We start from the raw sequence: 19,550 nt of genomic DNA, 5'->3' as shown, positions 1-19,550 counted from the left end.
ACATCCCAGGAGGTGACCCATCCGCTGATGCTCCTGTCCTCAGGACTGCCCTCACCCTGCTCTGCCTGGAGGCAGCTGGAGTGCCTGGGCAGGGATTAGAGCAGGAAGCTGGGAAGTGCAGAGGAGTGCTGAATCTCAGCTCCAAGGTGGAGCAGGATCACCGGGAGAAGGAGCAGAGAGTCAGCAGCATGCTCTGCACCCCCACAGCCCCGAGCTGTCCTGCCCACAGGGCTGCAGGCACAGCATTAACTCACAGAGAACCAGAGCAGTGTTTGAGCTGCAGGACAGTGTTGGCTTTAGCATTCCTCATGGATCCACAGGAGAACTAAGCCTGGGCTGGTTCAGGCCCCTTGTCCCTAACTTGAGCCGAAAGCAGCTTTGCTTTACCTCCTGCAGTTCTGCAAGAAACAGAGCTGCCTTAAACTGACCTGGGTTTTTCCGCAGGGAAAGATGCTCACTGGGACCTTTTTTACTAGAAAAGCTGTGCTGAAAATTCACCTCATAAATCTAGCAGTCACCAGCAGTCTCACAATTTCCCTCATTCCACACCAGTCTCAGCACCTTATCCTGAAGTATTTTATTAATGGGAGAAGCCTCAACACATGGAACTCCATGGTCCTTGTGTCAGGCAGATGCACTGCAGACACATCTTGCTCCTGGCAAGTCACACAGGCAGCAGATCTCAAATTAGCTTGGAAGGACAAGGAGGTGCAAAATGTTTCTTTGTGCCCCCCCAGCCAACATCTAAAACTACTGAGTAGCTTTTTTTTTTTTTTTTCATTATCTTTCCAAAAGAATTTAGGCACCCAGGGCAGAAGGGAACAGCTACAAGTAGGTATGTCCTAACGTTTAATCCTGTGTTTTTCAGTAGAACAACCTTTCCTTGCTGCTACAACAGACACCAAACCAAGTGCAAGGTATGCAGAGCATTTTCAGTTCACAGAGCAGTGTCACTTGAGCAGACACTCATCATCTGTAATAGACAAACCAGTAACCATAAAATTTAATCAAAGATAGCAGCCTGTTCCTTTGGATCACGCCCCACTCATTCCATAAAGCCCAAAGAGGCTGGATCTGTTCTCACCACATCTCTTTTAATCCCAAAGTACAGATCACATTAGCAGCACTGCTCCATCTGTTCCAGAGTGCAATTTTGACCCTGAGTTTACAGTAGTAGAAAACTTGAATGGAAGATTCTAGTAGATTTCTTTGCATATTGGCTGCATTAAACAATTATAATAGAACTATAAAAACCCTAGAAAAAACAAAAATAACCCACATTCCTTGTTCAAGTTCTGCAGAAGAATGGAGTGAAACTTCCCTCCTGTGTTTTGACTAGAAGAGCAGAGCAAGTGTGGCTTGAAGGAAGCAACCAAGAGAGATCAATCAGATTTGGAACAAAGCAACAAGAGGAGCTGGCAAACTGGAGCACAACCAGCAACACCCAGAGACTGGATGCCAGAGTTGGGAAGGACAAACCAAAGCTATGGCCAATGTTTGGGAATCTTCAAGAGCCTGGAGGCAGTTTGAACATTACTAATTGGTGCAAAAATAACATTTAAAGCTAAAGGCATTCATTGCTCTTCCCATCCCTCCCTCGGGGTGTTCAGTGAGCTCGACAAGCATGTAACTGGCACATGAATTCCACGATGTTTCAGTGATACCAGAGCTGGAAACATGCCAAGGACAAACCACGAACCTTCAATGGTTTTCCAAACTGACACCCAATGTGTCAAATCACAGCCACGCTGTGCACCCACCTAACTGCCCAGTGCTCCACTCCAGAGCCATCCTCCACTGGGGAGAAGGGTTGCAAAAGCTGTCCAGACCCTGCACAGTGCCTGGACTCAGACAAGCACTGAGAAAAATCAACATCCATCCCAGGCTTACAGATGTCCTTCCCACACTTGCCAAACCGGCAGCTGATCTTGAGCAAGGAATATGCAAGGCCACAGGCAGAATAAATCATACGCCTTGAAAGCAGTAATTCGGCCCCAAAATCCAGTGCAAATATTCTCCGAAGATGCCCGAGAGCACCTGGTCCACCCTTGGCAGCAGGATCCGGGAGAGCCGCGGCGCGGGCGCGGTTCCCGAGCGGGCTGCGCTGCGCCATCCTGCCCAGCAGCCTCAGAAATAGAGCGCGGGCTCGCTGCTGAAATCCGAGAGAGCGCCCTTCTCCGCCGGGGTGAGCTGTGGGCAGAGCACACACACCACGGTCAGAGCGGGCCAAAGGAGCCCCCAACCCCTGCGTGGGCCTTGGCACCCTGCCGGGCTAACTGGGTGTGTTTGGTTAGTGCCCCCCCAAATGTGTCCTGGAGTACCAGAATGTTCTGCAATGGTTTGGGTTGGAAGGGGTCTTAAAATCCTCCTTGTTCCAACCTCCTGCCAGGGGCAAGGACACCTTCCACTATCCCAGGTCACTCCAAACCCCGTCCAGCCTTGCCTTGGACACTTCCAGGGATCCAGGGGCAGCCACCCTGCACCAAGGCTTCACCACCATCACAGGGAACAATTTCTTCCCAATATCTAATCTAAATCTCTTTTAGTTTAAAATCGTTCCCCCTTGTCCTATCATTTCTTCCCAATAAAAAAAAAAAAAATCAAAAAAAAAAAAAAAAAAAAAAAAAAATCAATCTCCCTGTTTTTTGTAAGCCCTCTTTAGGCACTGGAGGGGGCTCTGAGATCTCCCTGGAACCTCCTCCAGGTGAACACCCCCAGCTCTCCCAGGTCCCAGGCTGGTTCCAGAGCAGAGGGGCTCCAGCCCTTGGAGCATCTCCATGGCCTCCTCTGGACTTGTTCCAACAGGTCCATGTCTTTTCTGTGCTGAGCAGAGTGTGCCAGCTGCCTTGAGTCTCCTTCACACGGCCAGGGAGGGGCAGGTGTGGTAGTGGCAGTGGGACGGTGTGTTGGTCCCTTTGGGAGCAGTGACAGCTCCCTGGGCAGGAACACAAACACAGGTGTGCAGGGAAAGGCACATCCTGTCCCATCCACTGCCTGGAACAACCCCCACCCCACAAGGGAGCACAAGAGCTGGTTATTTATAGCCTCACCATGACTTGGTTCCCATGGGAATCGGCTTCCTTTGGGAGGGATCCCTCTGCAGCAGGACCCTCATACTTCTGCTCCTGCCACTCGCTGAACTTCACGGAGTGCTTTGGGGTGTAGCTGGATAAATCTGCTGTCAGGAGAAAGATGAGGTAAATATTCCTCACCACCCCAAAAAGAAGTGGGACCAGGATCCCAGCAGGGACAGCTGGAAGCTCCCCATCTACAGCTCCCTGTTCACCTCCACTAGCATTTCCACTAGTGTGGAGCCCCTTAAGGGTCTGTGGGAAACATGGGCAGTGTCAGACACCACCAGAAACCCCATAGTGCCAACACAGTGCCTCACTCACCTGAGTTAGGTGTACTGGGATGCAAAGTGCTGTTTGGGCGTGGAATATAAAAGGTACGAGATTTTTCCTCCGTTTCAGAAGCGTGTCCTTCCTCTTCTTCATCCTCTTCTGCCAGGGAGCTCTCTGAGGGGTACTCAAACATCGTCTGCAAACTTGTCTCATTGAAAGAGATCTTCATCTGGGCAACAGCAAAGAAGAATTATTAGGGAGAAGCCCAAGAACCCACTGATCCCCACACTGGCTCTGGCACAGGCCACTGCCCACACCAGGGCTGCCCCCTGGTTTAAAGCAGCCACTGCCACTGCAGACCCCCCAGTCCTTCCCCAAAGGCCTTGGTGGATCTCTTGCCACGCTGAGGTAAACCTCAAAGGCAGAGCCAAATGGATGGGATGGAGGCAGGAGACCTAGGGGTCTGGAGCATCTCTTTGTGCCCTCTGCCAGCACCTCACACTGGCACCCAGCAGGAGCTGCTGTCACCGGAGAGACAAGCAGGAAAACACCCACAAGTTGGAAAGGTGACGTTGCTAATTCCTGGCAACTCCTTTGTGTATCCAAGCTCCAGGAAACAGAAACATCCATGATCAGGACTCCAGTCTTAGGAGGACATTCTGGCAAGAGCTATTTAAGCTACATTAAACAGGGCTTAAAACCAGATGGGAGAAAAAGGAAGCAGCTAAAAGAGAGATGGTAACAGGTGGTAGCAGACAGGGAAAATACTGGACAAGGGGGAGGCCTTAAAGGTTCTGGTTTGAAACCAGTTTTATCTGGTATTGTCACTAGTGACCTTTCCACCGTAACTGGGAGACTGAGACATGAAAGTGACGCAAACACAAGAGTTCATCGAGGGCTAACCGGAATTTTATGGCCATGAAGAAAACTAGAGAGCAAAAACACTAAAAATGGAATCAAGTTTAAGAGCAACCTTTGCCCTAAGAGAAGTTCATCACCTGTGAATAATTGAGGAAGAAACTTTGGGATTGGCTACAGGACTGCAATCATCATTAGGATGCTGCTTAAATAAACCAGGAATGCAGCAAGGCATTTCTGCGGGAAACAGGGACTGCCTGGTTCTCTCCTCCCTGTGCAGATGTGCTTGTCCAAGCTGAAAAGGAAAGCTGAGGGAGGGGTTTGTCCCCTGCAGCCCTGCCTGTCCCAGTCATTACCTACCACTGTGCTCCAGGGATCTGGTCACAAGTCACCTCAACAGCTGCACAGGAGGTGGACTGGCAAAAACTTCACACCAGCAAAAGTGAAAAAAGAGAAAAAGCATAACAGCTCTTTGTAAGTACTCCAGAAAATAACCACCAAGGAGCAGAGAACTGCTGATGCCAGCACACATCAGACAAATAAGGAGGATAAGCTTGCCAGGAATAAGTTCATGCCAAAAGTAGGGAAGTATTTAGCCAACACAGATCAAGGTTCAGGAGCAGCTGTCTAAAAGGGTGTTGTGATCCCTTTACTTATAAATACAATTAAAATTCAGCTAATAGGGTTATGAACAGAATGGAAAGGACATGGCAACTTGTGACAGGTGGCAGGAGCCCAATGGTTCTGATCTCTCCAGATGCTGTGTAATGACAGGCCAGGGGCAAGTGCAGCACATTTATCCCATAGTTCTGTCATACAGAAAATCCCCAGAGGCTGGGAAGTGGGATCTGGCCCCAAGCAACAACAGTGCCAATGTGCACCCATTCCCTGTCACAGCAGTGGTTGGAGCACTGGAGTGATATTATTAGGGGCTGCCAAAGCCACACCTGGATGTCTCCAAGAGCCAGAGCTGCCAGCAGGTCACAGTGCCAACTGTGCTGCCCATGCACAGGATCCCTGGAGCTCTGGAGGGATCAGAGCAGGACAGGGAGCATTTCACTGCTGCTTTTCAGCAAAGCAGCAAGGGGAGCTTAGTTTGAATCTGGGTACCAGAGGGAGCAGCTGCAGCTCCACATTGCAAACCACAGCTGGAGCTAGAGCTACTCTGCCCCAGGGCAGGATGGACCTTGGACACAGGCTGGCTCCTTGTCCTGCTTGGAGAAGGCAGGATGGAAACTGCATGGAGGGAACCAGCTGCCTTTCCCCATTCCCTGTCCCAGCTACTCTGAGCTTCCCCAAATGACACAGAAGAGAAGAATGGTTCTATTTCAGAGAAAAGGGACTGGAGTGAAATGGTCCTGAAGCTGAGAGCATCCCAGTTGCTGCTCCCTGAATTTCCCATCCCTGCTGCTGACCTAGATGCTCCCTGATCCGAGCCAGGCTGTGACTGCTCACAATGTGGTGTCTGTCCTGTGGGGATGAGCCATGCTGACAAGCACAAAGGCCACCAGGGTGGAGGTGCCCAGGGCTCTTGGAAGCTCAGGAGCCATCCCAGAACCACAAACTGCACAGAGGCCACTTACCAGTGCTGCCAATGGCACTGAGGGGCAAGAACTTGGCTAAATATGGAAAACAAAGCAGATGGGAGAGATATGCCTTGGGGTTTAAATTTAAGCTTGGGAGATGGAACTAAATGTTCCTGGTTTTCCGCTATCTGGAGAAAATCTCTAAGAAAAATTACTTTGAGTCCAGTTTGGACCAAAGGTGCATGCAGTGCTGGAGGAGAAAACAGCCTCAACAGGGAGCAAAACCAGAGAGCAGAACAGAGCAGAAACGGCCTGAAGACACCCACACCCTACACAGAGCTCTGACAACACCAACAGCCCCAAACTCAACAGCTCCCACTCTCCACGGCCAATTCAAGCATGAGGCAATGCTGGAGCCCCTGGCACAGAGCAGCCAGCCAGCCCCTGGCCCAGGGCACAGCTGGGGCCAAGACCACCTGCAAGGCTCACACAGGCAGTTGTGTGTGGCACGGGGGCAGCGTGGCTCAAGTTCCCCCAAACCACACTGACCTGCCCTGTGGCAGATCCCAGCCCCTGCTCCCAGAGCCTGCACCAGGCAGAGCCCCACGGCTGCTGCAGTAAAGCTCTGGGCACACCCAGGCAGAGCAAACACGGGGCACAACCAGGCACTGGCACAGGATGGACCCTGGGGCACGCAGTCAGCCCTGCCCATGGGCAGAGAGCCCCAAACCCCAAACCCTGCTGTGGCAGCACCTGAGCTCCCCTCTCTAAGCACAATGGGCTTTCAGGGAAGCACAAAGCAGCTCTGCTTGACCCAACAAAATAGGGAGGGCAAAGCACTCAGGCAAAACCAGGGGACACACAGGGCAGAGAAATGCTCTGAGTGGCTACAGAGCACAGCTGAGTGCTGTGTGCAAGGAACACAGGCAGCTTCAGTCCCAGAAACCAGCCAAAAAGGAAAACCAAGAGCCATCATGGCACAGACAACAGGTTTGCACAGCCAGCAGTGCCTTGCCAGACCACAGAGACTTTTATGGGAACACAAAAGGCACCAGGGGACGTTTCTTTAGAAGAAAAGCGTGTCCCAGCAGAGCCAAGCTCGCTGGAGCCCAGCCAGAGGCCTCTGCTCAGCCTGTCCCAGCACTGCTTCCCCTGGTTCTGCCCCAGCAGCAGCTGCCAGTTGTGGCAAGGAAGAATTTTGCACCCTTCAGCTGTGGATGTTTGCAGGGATTTGTCACTCTTTACTCAGTTGGAGGCTTCACCCACAGCTGTGTCACAAGCCCAGGGTCCAATCCAAACCCATATATACATATATATAGAAATTTATATATAAATACTCTGCCCAGCAATCAGACACTCTGAAAAGAGTAAATCAGGCTTTTCAGGAAATACTGTGCTGTTCAACCAATAGGTTCTTGTTGCCATAGCAAAAATCATTTATTTATTTGCTAGGATTTGAACAGTAATGAGTAATAGAATATCCAGGAAAGAGAAGCCAGGGCAAACATTGCCCAACAAAGCGTAAATCTGAGTAGTCATGCAGATCTCATTTAGAAAAGGGAAGTCAACCTTGTGTCAGGCTGTCAGGACTCAGGCTGCAACCAGACCAGCCACCAAAGAGCCCCCATATACAGAGATTTATTAAAACAAAAAATAACCAGTTTATAGAGCCCAACTTTCAACATGAGCAATGACAGTCAGCAGCCACCTCACCTCCAAAGAGAAATGACAAAGTCTGCAAGGCAGTATTAATGACATAGCAAAGACCCAATGGCTTCTCACACACCAGGGACCTCTCTGGAAGTCTTTGGGGGTTAATCTGCATCCTCAGCTCCAGAAGGAATCTCCTTACTGTGGCTTTTCTCTTCTCCACATATTATTAGATTTGCTGCTTGGCTGATGAGCCAAAACCAAAGTGAAAATGTAGGGTGTTTACACTTTTTAAACTGAAAGCTCTTTGACAATCCAAATCCTCACCTTGTAACAGCCAGAAAAAAAGTAACTGATCTAGGCATTAACTTAATAAAATCATCCTATAATTATATTCCAGCAGGGAGAGTCTGAGTCAGCATTTGCTCCCCATCACAGCAGCCCAGAACAGGGGGACTGAGAAGGACTGAGCCCCTCTTCCCTCCCTCTGAGTGGTTCCCATCTCCCAAACCAGGGGCTCCTGCTGGAGTTGCCATCCCTGCTCTGTCCTTGAGGAGCAGGATGGGATGGTGAGTGGTGAAGCACAAGCTGGGCTCCATCCCTGCCCTGCTGCCATCCCACAGCACCTCCAGCACGTCCCAACCCAACAAGAGCCTCACCAGATCCAAGCAGCTGAGCAGCACCTGGGATCAAGACCTGCTCTCTTCACGTACTGATTTTCCTCTACTCATCCTCTGGCCTCAGTAATTCCCAAGTGACAAATCCAGGGACTGCACTGACTCCACGGGACATGCAGGGGCTGCCAGGTGTGATTTAAAGCAGCTTTTCACACCTGGTCTACTACAGGGTCACAGAAGAAGCTGAGTTGGAAGTGACCCACGAGAATCACCCAGCCCAGCCCCTGTCCCTGCCCAGACCCCCTCCAACCCCACCCTGGGCATCCCTGGCAGCGCTGTCCAAAGGCTCCTGGAGCTCTGGCAGCCTCGGGGCCGTGCCCATTCCCTGGGGAGCCTGGGCAGTGCCAGCACCCTCTGGAGGAAGAGCCTTTCCCTGAGCTCCAGCCTGAGCTGCCCTGGCCCAGCTCCAGCTGTTCCCTGGCTCCTGTCCCTGGTCACCACAGACAAGAGATGTCTGTGTCACAAGATCAGTGTCTGTCCCTCCTCTTCCCCCACAAGGAAGCTGCCTCCTCTCAGCAGCACAGGAGGGTTTGGCTGGTATCTGCAGGAAAGGTTGACGATCCAGCATGAACACAAAGCAGGGGTTGACATCTCTGAGAGATCAAGCACAGACAAAATGAGTGTTCTGAAGAACCTTGTGCTCCTGTGCCACCTCACATCGAGGGACATTTGCTGCTGCACTGGTTGTCTACAGGTTGGGTCAAGGAGGCACAAGACATCACCTGACACCTGAAACTGCAGCCAGCTGGGAGTGTCAGCAAGCCTGTGCACACAGAGCATCCCAGGGAGGGCTGCAGAGAGCCCCTGAGCAGGGCAGGAAAGCTGCTTGAGCTCCAAACCCATGAGCTGGTGGGTGGAGGCTCAGGACCTGTACAAAGAGGAGGTTTTTAACACAGAACAACCTCCCAGCTCCCATGGAGTGAGAGGGAAGGTCTCTGCACAGAAAATAACTACTTGTGAGACTGGAAACGGGGTAGAAGCAGAGATTTTATAGTGGACAAATATCCCCAAAGGGTTTACCCTGCTCTTCCCATCTGACCAGTCCCACAGAGCAGCAGATTAGAAAGCAGTTCATAAACTCCAAACCTCTGCAGAGACCTTCAGTTTTTTCACAGCAGCCTGCAGTCAATGATCTACACTGCTCCCATGAAAAGAAACTTTTAAATAACGGATTTTTGGGAAAATGAGCCATTTTTTGGAGTTAGCAATGAGCTTGTCTCTGTGTCTGTGCTTGTCCTGAAAACACAGTCATGTGTCAGCCCAAATAGTTGAATAACTCCAGGCACAGACTATGTGGGCAGCCTGAAACAGCACCCTGGGGACTGCAGAATCACCAGCACATCACCAAGGCATTTGCTATCATTCAGAAGATAAGGAGCTTTTGTGCTTCTAAAGCCCTTCCTTGACACAGAAAGAAAGGGTTTTTCCCTGACAAGTACCCCTAGGAACCGAGGGGAATGGAGGCTTGGTTCCCTATATCGGATTAACCCTGTACTGCTATGGCTGAAGCATTCTAAGTATGCCCAGAAAAATGCAGATGGCAGTTCAGAAATGTACTTTTCTGTCATTCTGTACAAAAAGAAGAGTTTTGGGGAACTGGAACTATACTCCACAAATCACTTGATCATGCTTTTCCAAGAAGTGTTTCCTGAGAGGAACACTGACTTTTGCTCAGTCATTAACTGCACCTCAGTGAGCTACTGAGTAGAGCCAAGAGCACTAAAGATTTACAGCAGGAGCACATCAGGGAAGCCCTGTGTGGTTGTGTTGGCAAAGGAGACATTTCCTTCAGGATCACATCCCAGCTCCCAAGCCACAAGGCAAAACAAGAAAGTCTCCATTTACAAGGCAACCCACAAAGCCAGCTCTGTGTAATCAATATGCTGAAGCACATGGCAGATAGGAGCAATGCATGGAGATTCGAAATATTAAACTCCTTGTGCAAGACACAGGCAAGTTTCAAATTCCTGATGAGAGGTGACTGGGTAGGGACAGCACCCAGAGCATGTGGGGCAGGTGGTTTGGTTAACTCTTCCCTTCACTGTGCAGGACAAGGGGAGATTCCAGTGCCCACACAAGCACAGCTGGAGCCCCAGTGTGCCAGGGCACAGAGCAGCCATTCACCCCGTGAGCCCTTTATTCCTCCTCACATCTGCAGGCAGAGGAGCCAGAGCCTTCCACAGCTTAACAAGCAATTCAAAAATTACTTACTTGGCCCCTAGGAGACAAATCTCCCTACTTGTATGAAACAAATCTCAACTGAATGCACAAAGGAAGCAGGATACGCAAGGTACAATTAGTGTCAAGACTTGGTGTCCTCATAAAGACCACACACAGAGCTCCCCAACAGCACAGGAGCTCTGAGCACAGGCAGCTCTGAGCAGCCCATTTGTAGCTACAACAAGGTGCAGTGATAGAGCTGCCACCCACAAACATTTCTGTGCAACCCAGACTGCCCAGAGCAGCTCACAAAAATACCTGGGTTTGCTGCTGGAATGGGACCCAAGGAACATCATTCCATTCATTCCATGGGAAACAGAAAGAGGCTGGGAGCAGAATTACTTCCCACCCTGTCAAGGAGCTCATTCAGGACCAAAAGGCTCCCATGATGTGAACAGTATCACCTGCACACAGAGTTCATGTCTCTCTTGCCCTTGCTCTCTCTTTAACATGCAAAAGGAACTTCCTTGATGAAAAGCAAGTGCAGCAGGTTCACCAGGAGCCTCAGGGATGTGCCCTCAGAGCTGCATTTTCAGCAGCTGCAAGCGACACAATTTCCCTACACACACAAGTGTTTTGTCTGAGATATTTCCTACATTCTACATTTGTGGGCATTCCTACAATGCCCACAAAGCAGCAGCTCCACCCTGCCAAGCTCCCAAGATCATCCGAAGGGCACTTCTCGGAAAACATCAGCCCCGAGTTCCTCCAGCCCAGATTTTCCCAGGATGTTTTTGAAGTTGCTCTGTGTGATACAGACACTTCATGTGACTCTTCCTACACAAACTGGCAAACAGGGATATCCTCCCAGCCCCACAGACTGCTGCAGTCACTGGAAGAGCCTGGGTTGTAAATAGGTTTTAAATTCAGGTTTCACTTGGGAGGGGGGTTAGCACAACCCCTGAGGTGAAGGAGATGCTGCTGCAGCAGCTCTTACCCAGATTTCCTTTACTGCCACTGCACCCAGAAACTAAGTATTTTCATTCTCCCTACTGCTTCCCACATATAACACAGACCAGCAGGACTCCTGCCCCAGCCACCCCAGGGTCCTTCCTCTGCTCTTCTCAGAACACCATGACCACGTACTGGAAAAACCAGAGTGAAAAGAAAAACCCAAACCCGAAACAAACTGAATCCTTGAGATAAAGGGAAATTATAAACCATCTCAAATCTGGTCCACAGATTAGGCAAACTGATTAAGAAAACGTTAACTGTAATCCTCATGATTGGAGTTCAGAGCACAAAGTACTTCAAATCTCCTCTTGAGCTCAGGGGCAGGCTGAGCCCTGGGCACGTCCTAACCAGCTTCAAAGCCAGGCTCGGCTCTTATTTGCGTAAGAGTTTCTATTTTAGCCCTTCTGTCCATTCCTGCAGTGCTGACAGCAGCAGGCAGGACATGGGGGCAAGAGAACCACGGGAATTTGGGACCAGCTCAGACTGTCACCGCAGCATGAGAAGAAGCATGGGAGTGGTGAGGCCATGCAGAGCCTCAGTCACAGAAAGTTTCCCACTACAGAGATGAGATAAATCTGACTCAGACTCTGCCAAGGTTTCATACAACAAAGTCTCAGCACTTCAAGCTGCTGGCATGTAGTGGGGAAACAAAAAACCACCCACTGCCCCACTGACAGCCTCGGGAGCAGCTTGTGAAATGGTTTAAAAGCTGTAACTGCAGCAAATTCTGATTTCCAGCCTTCAGACATCAACATCACAGAAAAAAAAAATGGAATTAGCAAAGGGCAGGAAAATGGCCCTGTCTGGGTGAAAGAGTCTGCTGCCATCTGACAGCTAATGGAGATCATCTCCGCAGGGGAGGGGCTGCACTTCATCATCCAAGACACTTATTTCCTGAGCATGACTTATCACTGCTGACCTCATCTCCTAAAAATGCAATACATTCACGTCAGATACTGCCATGGCCCCTCCTTAAAGGTGGCAGATGAATCTGCCCCAGCAGAGCACAGCCAGAGACAGAAAATAGAACAGGAACATGCAGTTCTCCAAGTGCTAAAGAATACAAATCTCTGCCCTGACCCCTGTAAAACACAAGGATGACATCATCAAAGGAGTTTTTGCAGAGAGATTTCTTCTTCTACTATCAGATTAGTTTACTTGTGTTATGGTTAATTTACTTGTGTTATACATTGAAAAAAAAACTTCAGGCAGCCACCAAACTTTAGACTCCACACTGTGCAGACTTGCTCCAAACAGGTCCAGGCAGCAGCTGCAAATGTTGATCTCTGCCAACATCCCAAACCTACACCTGGTTTTCACAGGAGACTATCTCCAGCAGAACTGAACAAATGGAAAACTACAGAGCAGGAAGTTCAGCAGGTTAGACCAACAAAGCTGCTGCCCATGATCAAAACTGAGGAGTATTTAAACTAATTTTTTAACAGACTTCTAAGTGGGAATTTGGAAGCCACATTCAGGCTTTATGCAGCTCAAAAGATTAGGACACGGACCATGCTAAAGTTTGTGTAAACTGGAACTTTTTGAAGTTCAGCTGAACATCTTTGAAGACAATTTAGCTCTAGCCTCCAGCTGCTTGGATCCCAGCAGCCTTGTTCCCGTAATCCCTGCTCACACTGGGCTGCGACTCGCCTGCCAGCACACGGCAAACTGCCAGCTGTGACAAGAACAAAACATTAAATCCATCAACAACCTGATGTCTGCTGGCTCTCAGATCCTTTATTCACAGGACTTTGGCTGGCCTGGCCAGAATTCACTCACCTGCCGTGCAGGATCTCCAGGAGGTACCAGATCCTGGAGAGGAAAACACTCAGGATGCGCTGCAGGAGTGACCCACTGAAGGAGCAGGGCCAGGGCAGAGTCCAGCCTCCAAGCAGAGGAGAGCCTGAAGCCCAAAGCCAGTGACTGCTCCTGGGGAGCCCAGCTGGCCCTGCAGTGCTCTGTCCTTCCCCACTCTCACTCCACACACCAACCACATGTTCTGCAGAAACCCAGATTTCTATCTCACCAACAGCTTTATTGGATGTTATTCTGGCAGGCAACCAAACCACCACTGACTCTTGTCAGCTCAGATGAGCAAGATGTTATCCTCTGAGATCCCAAAGATCCACATCCTGCAGCAAAGCCTTCCCTTCCTCCTGGCACTGCTGACATGCCTTTACTTCTCTGCCATAACAGAGTACAAAGAGAAGCCCTAAGCAGAGGTCATCAACAGTGTGCTGCATCCTCTGCCCCACTCCCAGTTTAGAATAAAGGTCAGTAGGTCTCCTTCCACCCCTGCACATGTATCCTGTCCTCTCTGAGAGCTCAGCCAGCTCCTCCAGCAGCTGCCCAGCAGCTCCTGGCACATTCCTTTGGAGCTGCAAACACACTTCTCAGACTGAGTCTCACCCACACTGCTTTATCTGAACTGCTGGTGGTACTGCCTGGAGAGATCTCAGCCCCAGAGCAGGTGAACAGCCCTGAAGGGCACCTGAACCCCTGCAGGAGCACAGCAGCTCCAGCACATCCATCCCCCAGGGTGAGCAGGGCTGGGGCTCTGCCCTCCATCTGCAGACCTGATGTGTCCTATCTCACACAGCCCCACGCTGACCTTCACAGCCCCTGTCCCCCCACAGCAGCTCCACAACAGAGCTGGGAACAGATTTTTTTATTTCCATACATCATCTTCCTCTCCCTCACCAAGCTCCAGCTCCAACCCTCAAAGTAACAGCTGCTTCACATATCTGAAGTTGTGGAAGGAGCAATCAAGTTGTTTATCCTGAAAGGCCTTGAAGCAGGCTCATCCCCCAGGCCACAGCAAAGTCACAAGTCCCACAGCATTGTCAGCAGCCAGGAGCAGGGGCTGGAGCTCCCTCTGTGCAGAGCAGTGCTGGAACCCACTCCCAGCCTGTCCCAGCCACCCTCCCAAAAAGCCATGGAGGACGTGGCTCAGGGGCATGGAACCCACTCCCAGCCTGTCCCAGCCACCCTCCCAAAAAGCCACGGAGGATGTGGCTCAGGGGACTCGGAGCACATCAGCTCCACTATGCTGGCACTGCTACCATGGTCAGGCAATCAGTGGCCACACATGGGAATGGAAAAGGGAGGCTGAATTTCTACATTTGAAGAAAAGGACCATTTGCATCTCAGAGAACAGTGGGGTGCAACTGGCAGGGCTGACACCCTCCTTCCTAATAAATCATTACCCCTGACTGCACAGCCAGCCATTGATCCACAGCATTTCCAGATCCTGCTGACCTGCTGTTTATGTCCCAGATTCCTGCTGGGCATCAGCAAACAGTTAAACTTTTCCAAGTTCTTGAAGTTTCACTAAACACTACTTTCTTGAGTATGGAGCATAACTAAAGATCTTTCAAAAGCAAGGTTTGGAAAGGAAGATGCTTGGCACAAGAAGGGCTTTTCACCGCCAAATGACACAGAGGCTGCTCACTAAAACCAGCATCAGGTTTTGACACCCCAAAAAAGAAAGGGGATTGGTTTTAACAAATAACTGCAGCTCCCAGCTCACAAGAACAGTCTGTTTCTTCCCAATTCAGGCCAAAATCAAGTTTCTGAAAACCCCGACACAGCCACAAAACAGAACTCTTGTTTTTGGCTGGTTGCCTTGGAGACACAGAGTGATCTCTTGGGAAGAAACCAAGGAATGCATCTTAATACGAGCTCCTTCCTTTTCAGGCATCAACACTCAGCCTTATTACCCAGAGTAAAGCCACAAACATCCTCTAGGTCAAGAGTAAACAGAAATCTTTCCATTTGTCCCCCATCAGCATCTTCTAGACCCTGGCTACAAAGTCATCCTCTGTGCTTGACTGAGCAGGAAGGAACTGAAAGAAAAATGGGTGTTTTTCCCACACCACATTTAGTTTCACCCAGAAACTTGAGTCTTCACTACTTTCCTTCAGTTCCATCTTATTTTTCAAAGGATCCCTATTTGCTTCAGCTTCCTGAGTTCTGCAAATATAACAGGCAGTTTCTCCTTTGCCTTTTAATCTCTCTCCTCTCAGAAACCAAATGTTTACACAAGTTCTCCTGCAGGACGACCCCACATACAGTTCTTAGAGAACAGCTGTGTGTGCACCTTGCAGCATTTGGCACCTCAGCTCCACAGCAGGGCAGCTAATGCTGTTAAGCTGATAAGAACAGGGGCAGAGAAGCTCCATGACCTGCCCAATGTCACACAAATCCACCACTGACACACAAAACAGTAGATATGGTGGATATTAACCAATATCACATGACATTTTAGGCTGGAAAGGTCCTCTGGAGGTCTCTAGCCCAAACTCCTGCCTTAAACAAGACTGACCTGCCAGCTGCTCAGAGCTTTCCCCTGGCAAGTTTCAGACAGCTCCAAGGCTGGACATGCCACGACTTCTCTGGGTTTGACGACCAAAAAACAATTCAGTCACTGCATTGGACTTGTCCTCATCTCCCTCCCTCCTTTTGTACTGTTAAGGATACCTTCCACTGTGCACCATTTAAATGGTTTTACTCAAGGCTTTGTTCTTTGTGCCCCAACAGCATCCCCTGCTCAGAAAAATCAGCTCCTCAGCTCCATCAGAAGTGGGGCTTACCCAATTATGACCATCCCACAAGATTCCCTCTGTGTCCTCTACTCCATCCTCAGAGCACCCACCAGTGTAATATGTTGTATTAATATTTTCACCATTTATACCACACATCTGATTTGGTGTAAATCAAGTTAACATCCCAAATTGAACCTGAACAGAGCAAAACCAGCTGCAATGAGTGCAAGCCAGCAGGTGTTTAGCAGCAGAACAACTCCAGTCTGACCAAGCATTTCCCTGTAGGCAAACAAGGAAAAACTTCAGGAGCACTGAGCAAGAATCAACAGTCCTGCTCATTTGCTTGTTCTGGATCTCAAGGTGCTCCAGACTTGCTCCCTGCATTAGTCACCATCAAATTACCACAGGCTGCATGTGCTTAGTGAGGAATTTGACAGCAGCACTCCCTGCCTCCCTTCAAATGAGATGCATCCTGCTCAAAGGATTGCCTCAAATTATAATGCTCAGCGCCTCAGGCACCCATGTACATTCAGTCCCTCAGTTATCTACCTGGATTTGGGTAACGGAAATGTCCAACAGCAATTCCCACTATGGAAAACCAAGTCACATCACAGCCCTAAAAGTTGGGATCTGCCACTTCAGTGTGCTGCTTTCAGAGCCCAAAACTCTCCCCCACTCCTCTTATCACATCCAGAGGCATTTCACCAAGCTCTACAAAGATTAATTTTCAATTTAGGGCTCACAAGGATCTATGTTACTCCCCAAGCCTTGAGAAAATCTGGCATTCGCTCACTCCAAAAGCATTTGGAGCAATCAGCATCTCCCGGATCTTCAGAGCTGTAGCTGCACATTCAGAAGGAGCAGGTGGTATAATCCTATCAATGGGAGTTAAGTTCTTGCTGATCTCTTTCTGCCTAATCAAGACCTAATTCTTGAGCCTCTATCAATAGATCACTAATGCGGGGAAGACTCCAATGCCACAGGGGACCACGGGCAGCTCAACATGCCCAACCCCTCCGACACAGCGAGCCCACAGCTGCTCCAACCACGCAGCTCCCCCTGCTTTCCTAAATTCCTGAAATACTTTACTTTCCATTATCATACCTCCAAGAAGGGCTGGGGTGGGAGAGGCCCTGCAGCTATCACAGGGCATATCCCACCCTCAGCTGCTTTGTGGGACAGTCCCCAGTGTCCCCTCCCCGAGTACAAATTCTGTTTAACACACCAAGTTCCATCTCCCGGCTGCGGTCCTCAGGCTCCCTTTAAAGTTCCAGGAGACAGTAAAAGCAAACAAGACACTGGGCTTGCAAAGAGTTGCAAACTCTCCTAATATTGGATACCATAAGAAATACTAATCCCTGGTCCTTTCCTCACCATTCTGAAATGTCCTTCGCATAAGTGTGGTGGAGTTCCACCTTCCCTCTCCTGTTTTCCACCAGCCCCAGGGCTTCACTTCTGAGTCCGTTTTACGCCCTGCTTCAGCCAGCTCTGAGGGCAGCCTCTGGCTCCCACAAGGGGCAAACACACGGCCCGTGTTCCCAGCAGTGCCTCCCGAGCAGCCAAACCCAGAGCAGCCCCGGGCCACTTGCAGCCTGGCTGCTGAGCACAGAGGTGCCCGGTTACCTTCTTGCGGCGCGAGCCCGTCTTGCTCATGCAGGACCTCTCCAGGGACAGGTACCCCCCGATCACTTCGATCTCGTTCACCGTGGGGTAGCGCTTTTTATGGGATATCACTACTTGAGGCCCATCAGCGTTCTCCACGGCTTTGCCTCTTCCTTTGCTCTCCTCCTCCTCCTCCTCTTCCTCCCGCTGTGGCTTTCCGCTGGCATCGGCGAGAGCCTGCAGCCCCGGGGCCACGGGCTTCCTTTTGGGCACGACAGTGAAGGTGCTGCCTCCCCTCTGCTGGGGGGCGGAATGTGGCCTGTAGAGGGGCACAGAGGAAAACTCCATCTCCAGGTCGGGGCCAGCTCCTCCGGGCTGATCCGCCAAGCTCCCCGTCCTCGCAGCCGGGCCAGCCCCGCTGTCCGGCTCCACAATGTCATCGATGTAAGTCACAGGTACCAAGGGATCCAGAGGCGCCGGTGGGGAAGTGATGGGCTCTTCCTGCTCGGGGGCGGAAGCCCTCGGGGGCTCCTGGGGTGCCTTCTCCTCCGAGGGCGGTGGCGGTGGCCCTGGCCTGGCAATCTGGGCCGGCGGCCGAGCCGGGCTGCCCTCCCGGCGGGGCACGAAGACGAAGGAATTGCGCGAATTCAGGCGCAGCTTGGCCAGAGCCTGTGCCTGCAGGTCGTGGGCTGGGATGGCCGCCAGGTCGGGTTTGGGGGCCGGGTGGATTTCGAAGGAGCCCCCGGCCCGGGGGGCTGAGGCGGAGAGCGGCCGAGTGGCGCCGGTGGCACTGGGGGCCGGACTGGCACTGGGCAGGGGCGACACGGCCACTTCGGCCTCCTCCGGCTTTGGCCTCCTGGCGTTGGCTCTGGCATGGGAAGGGCTGGTGGATGGCACTGGTGGCCCCTTGGGCGTTGCGGGGCGGCCGGCGGGGACAGCACCGGGCTCGGGGACGCGGGCGCTGGGGGACTGCCCCCGGGGTGTGACCGTGAAGGAGTTGGAGCTGATCTTGTGGAGAAAGCAGTTGGCCTGAGGGGCCGCAGCCTTGGGGGCAGCTGGGACCGCCTGGGGGGCTGCAGCCCGGGGGGGAGCTGGAGCCGGCTGGGGGGCTGCGGGCTCGGGGGTGAAAGCCCGGGGGGAAGCCGGGGCGGGCTGAGGGGACACAGGCTGTGGGGTGACAACCCGGGGAGGTGGTGCGGGCTGGGGGGTGACAACCCGCAGGGGTGCCGTGGGTTGGGGGGTGACAGCCCGAGGAGAAACCGTGGGTGGGGGAGTGACAACCCGTGGGGGGGCGGTGGGCGGAGGGGTGACAGCCCGGGGGGAAGCCGGCGGCAGGACTGTGGGCTGGGGGGCCACCGGCACCGCTGGGGGGGTGGCAGCCCGGGGGGGAGCTGGGAGCGGAGGAGGGGTGGCCGGGACCGCCGGCGGAGATGCCGGTCCCGCCTTTGGCGCCGGAGCCCGGGGGAAGCCGGGTCCCTTCTGGAGGGGCGCGGGGGCGCAGGGGGAGCCGGGTCCCACAGGCGCAGCGGGCGGCGCGGCCCGGGCAGCGCCCGGTCCCACCTGCGGCGGAGCCGTGGCCCCGCCGGTTCCGGTCAGCGCGTCCCCAACGCGGCGACGGCGGCCCCGCGGCCGCTGCCCGAACTTCTCCAGGAGGCGGCTGACGGTGCCCGGCTCGGCCGCCTCGAGCGGCTCCGGCGGCTCGGCCGTCTCGTAGATGACGACCTGGTCGGCGCGGATCTCGGCGAGCGCGGCGCCGCGCCGGGCCAGCAGCTCCCGCAGCGGGTCGGCGCCGGCCGGGTCCCGGCGGCGGGCGGGCGGCGCATCCCCCGCGGCGAAGCAGGCGGCGGGGTCGGCGCGGGACTCGATGATGAGGATGTTGTCGGCGCGGATGGTGCGGATGCCGGGCACGGCGCTGTACAGCTCCAGCAGCTGCTGCAGCGGCCGCGCCGCGCCGCCGGGCCCGGGCCGCCCCTGCCGCAGCCGGCGCCGCTCGCTCTCCAGCCGCATGAAGGGATTCTCGCGGAGCGGGCCCAGGCTCTCCGCCACCACCAGCCGCTCCCCGGCCGGGGGCTCGGGCTCGCCGCCCGCCCCGGCCAGCTTGGCCCGCTTGCGCTCCAGGATCTCCCGCTGCCAGGCGGGCGCTGCCCGCGGCCCGGCGCCGAGCGGCGGCTCCGC

The 19,550-nt window shown here is 52.7% G+C and overlaps 1 protein-coding gene across 1 annotated transcript in view; it reads right to left on the bottom strand.

Moving 5' to 3' along the window:
• Window positions 1-832: 832 nt before the first annotated feature.
• The window catches only part of TPRN (taperin), a 20,001-nt gene continuing 1,283 nt past the window's right edge, over window positions 833-19,550 (bottom strand). Inside the window, exons 2-5 of the mRNA XM_041406689.1 lie at window positions 17,397-19,544; window positions 3,396-3,573; window positions 3,051-3,178; window positions 833-2,190 (exon numbers count right to left, since the gene is read on the bottom strand). Coding sequence (XP_041262623.1) covers window positions 2,128-2,190; window positions 3,051-3,178; window positions 3,396-3,573; window positions 17,397-19,544 — 2,517 coding nt within the window. The 3' untranslated portion in view covers window positions 833-2,127. The remainder of the gene's footprint in view (window positions 2,191-3,050; window positions 3,179-3,395; window positions 3,574-17,396; window positions 19,545-19,550) is intronic.

This window comes from Onychostruthus taczanowskii, unplaced genomic scaffold, assembly GCF_017590055.1.
Source record: "Onychostruthus taczanowskii isolate IOZ18803 unplaced genomic scaffold, ASM1759005v1 scaffold25, whole genome shotgun sequence".
NCBI classification, from domain to species: domain Eukaryota; kingdom Metazoa; phylum Chordata; class Aves; order Passeriformes; family Passeridae; genus Onychostruthus; species Onychostruthus taczanowskii.
The sequence above is the reverse complement of the archived record's forward strand: the minus strand, read 5'-3'. Positions and strand labels throughout refer to the sequence as shown.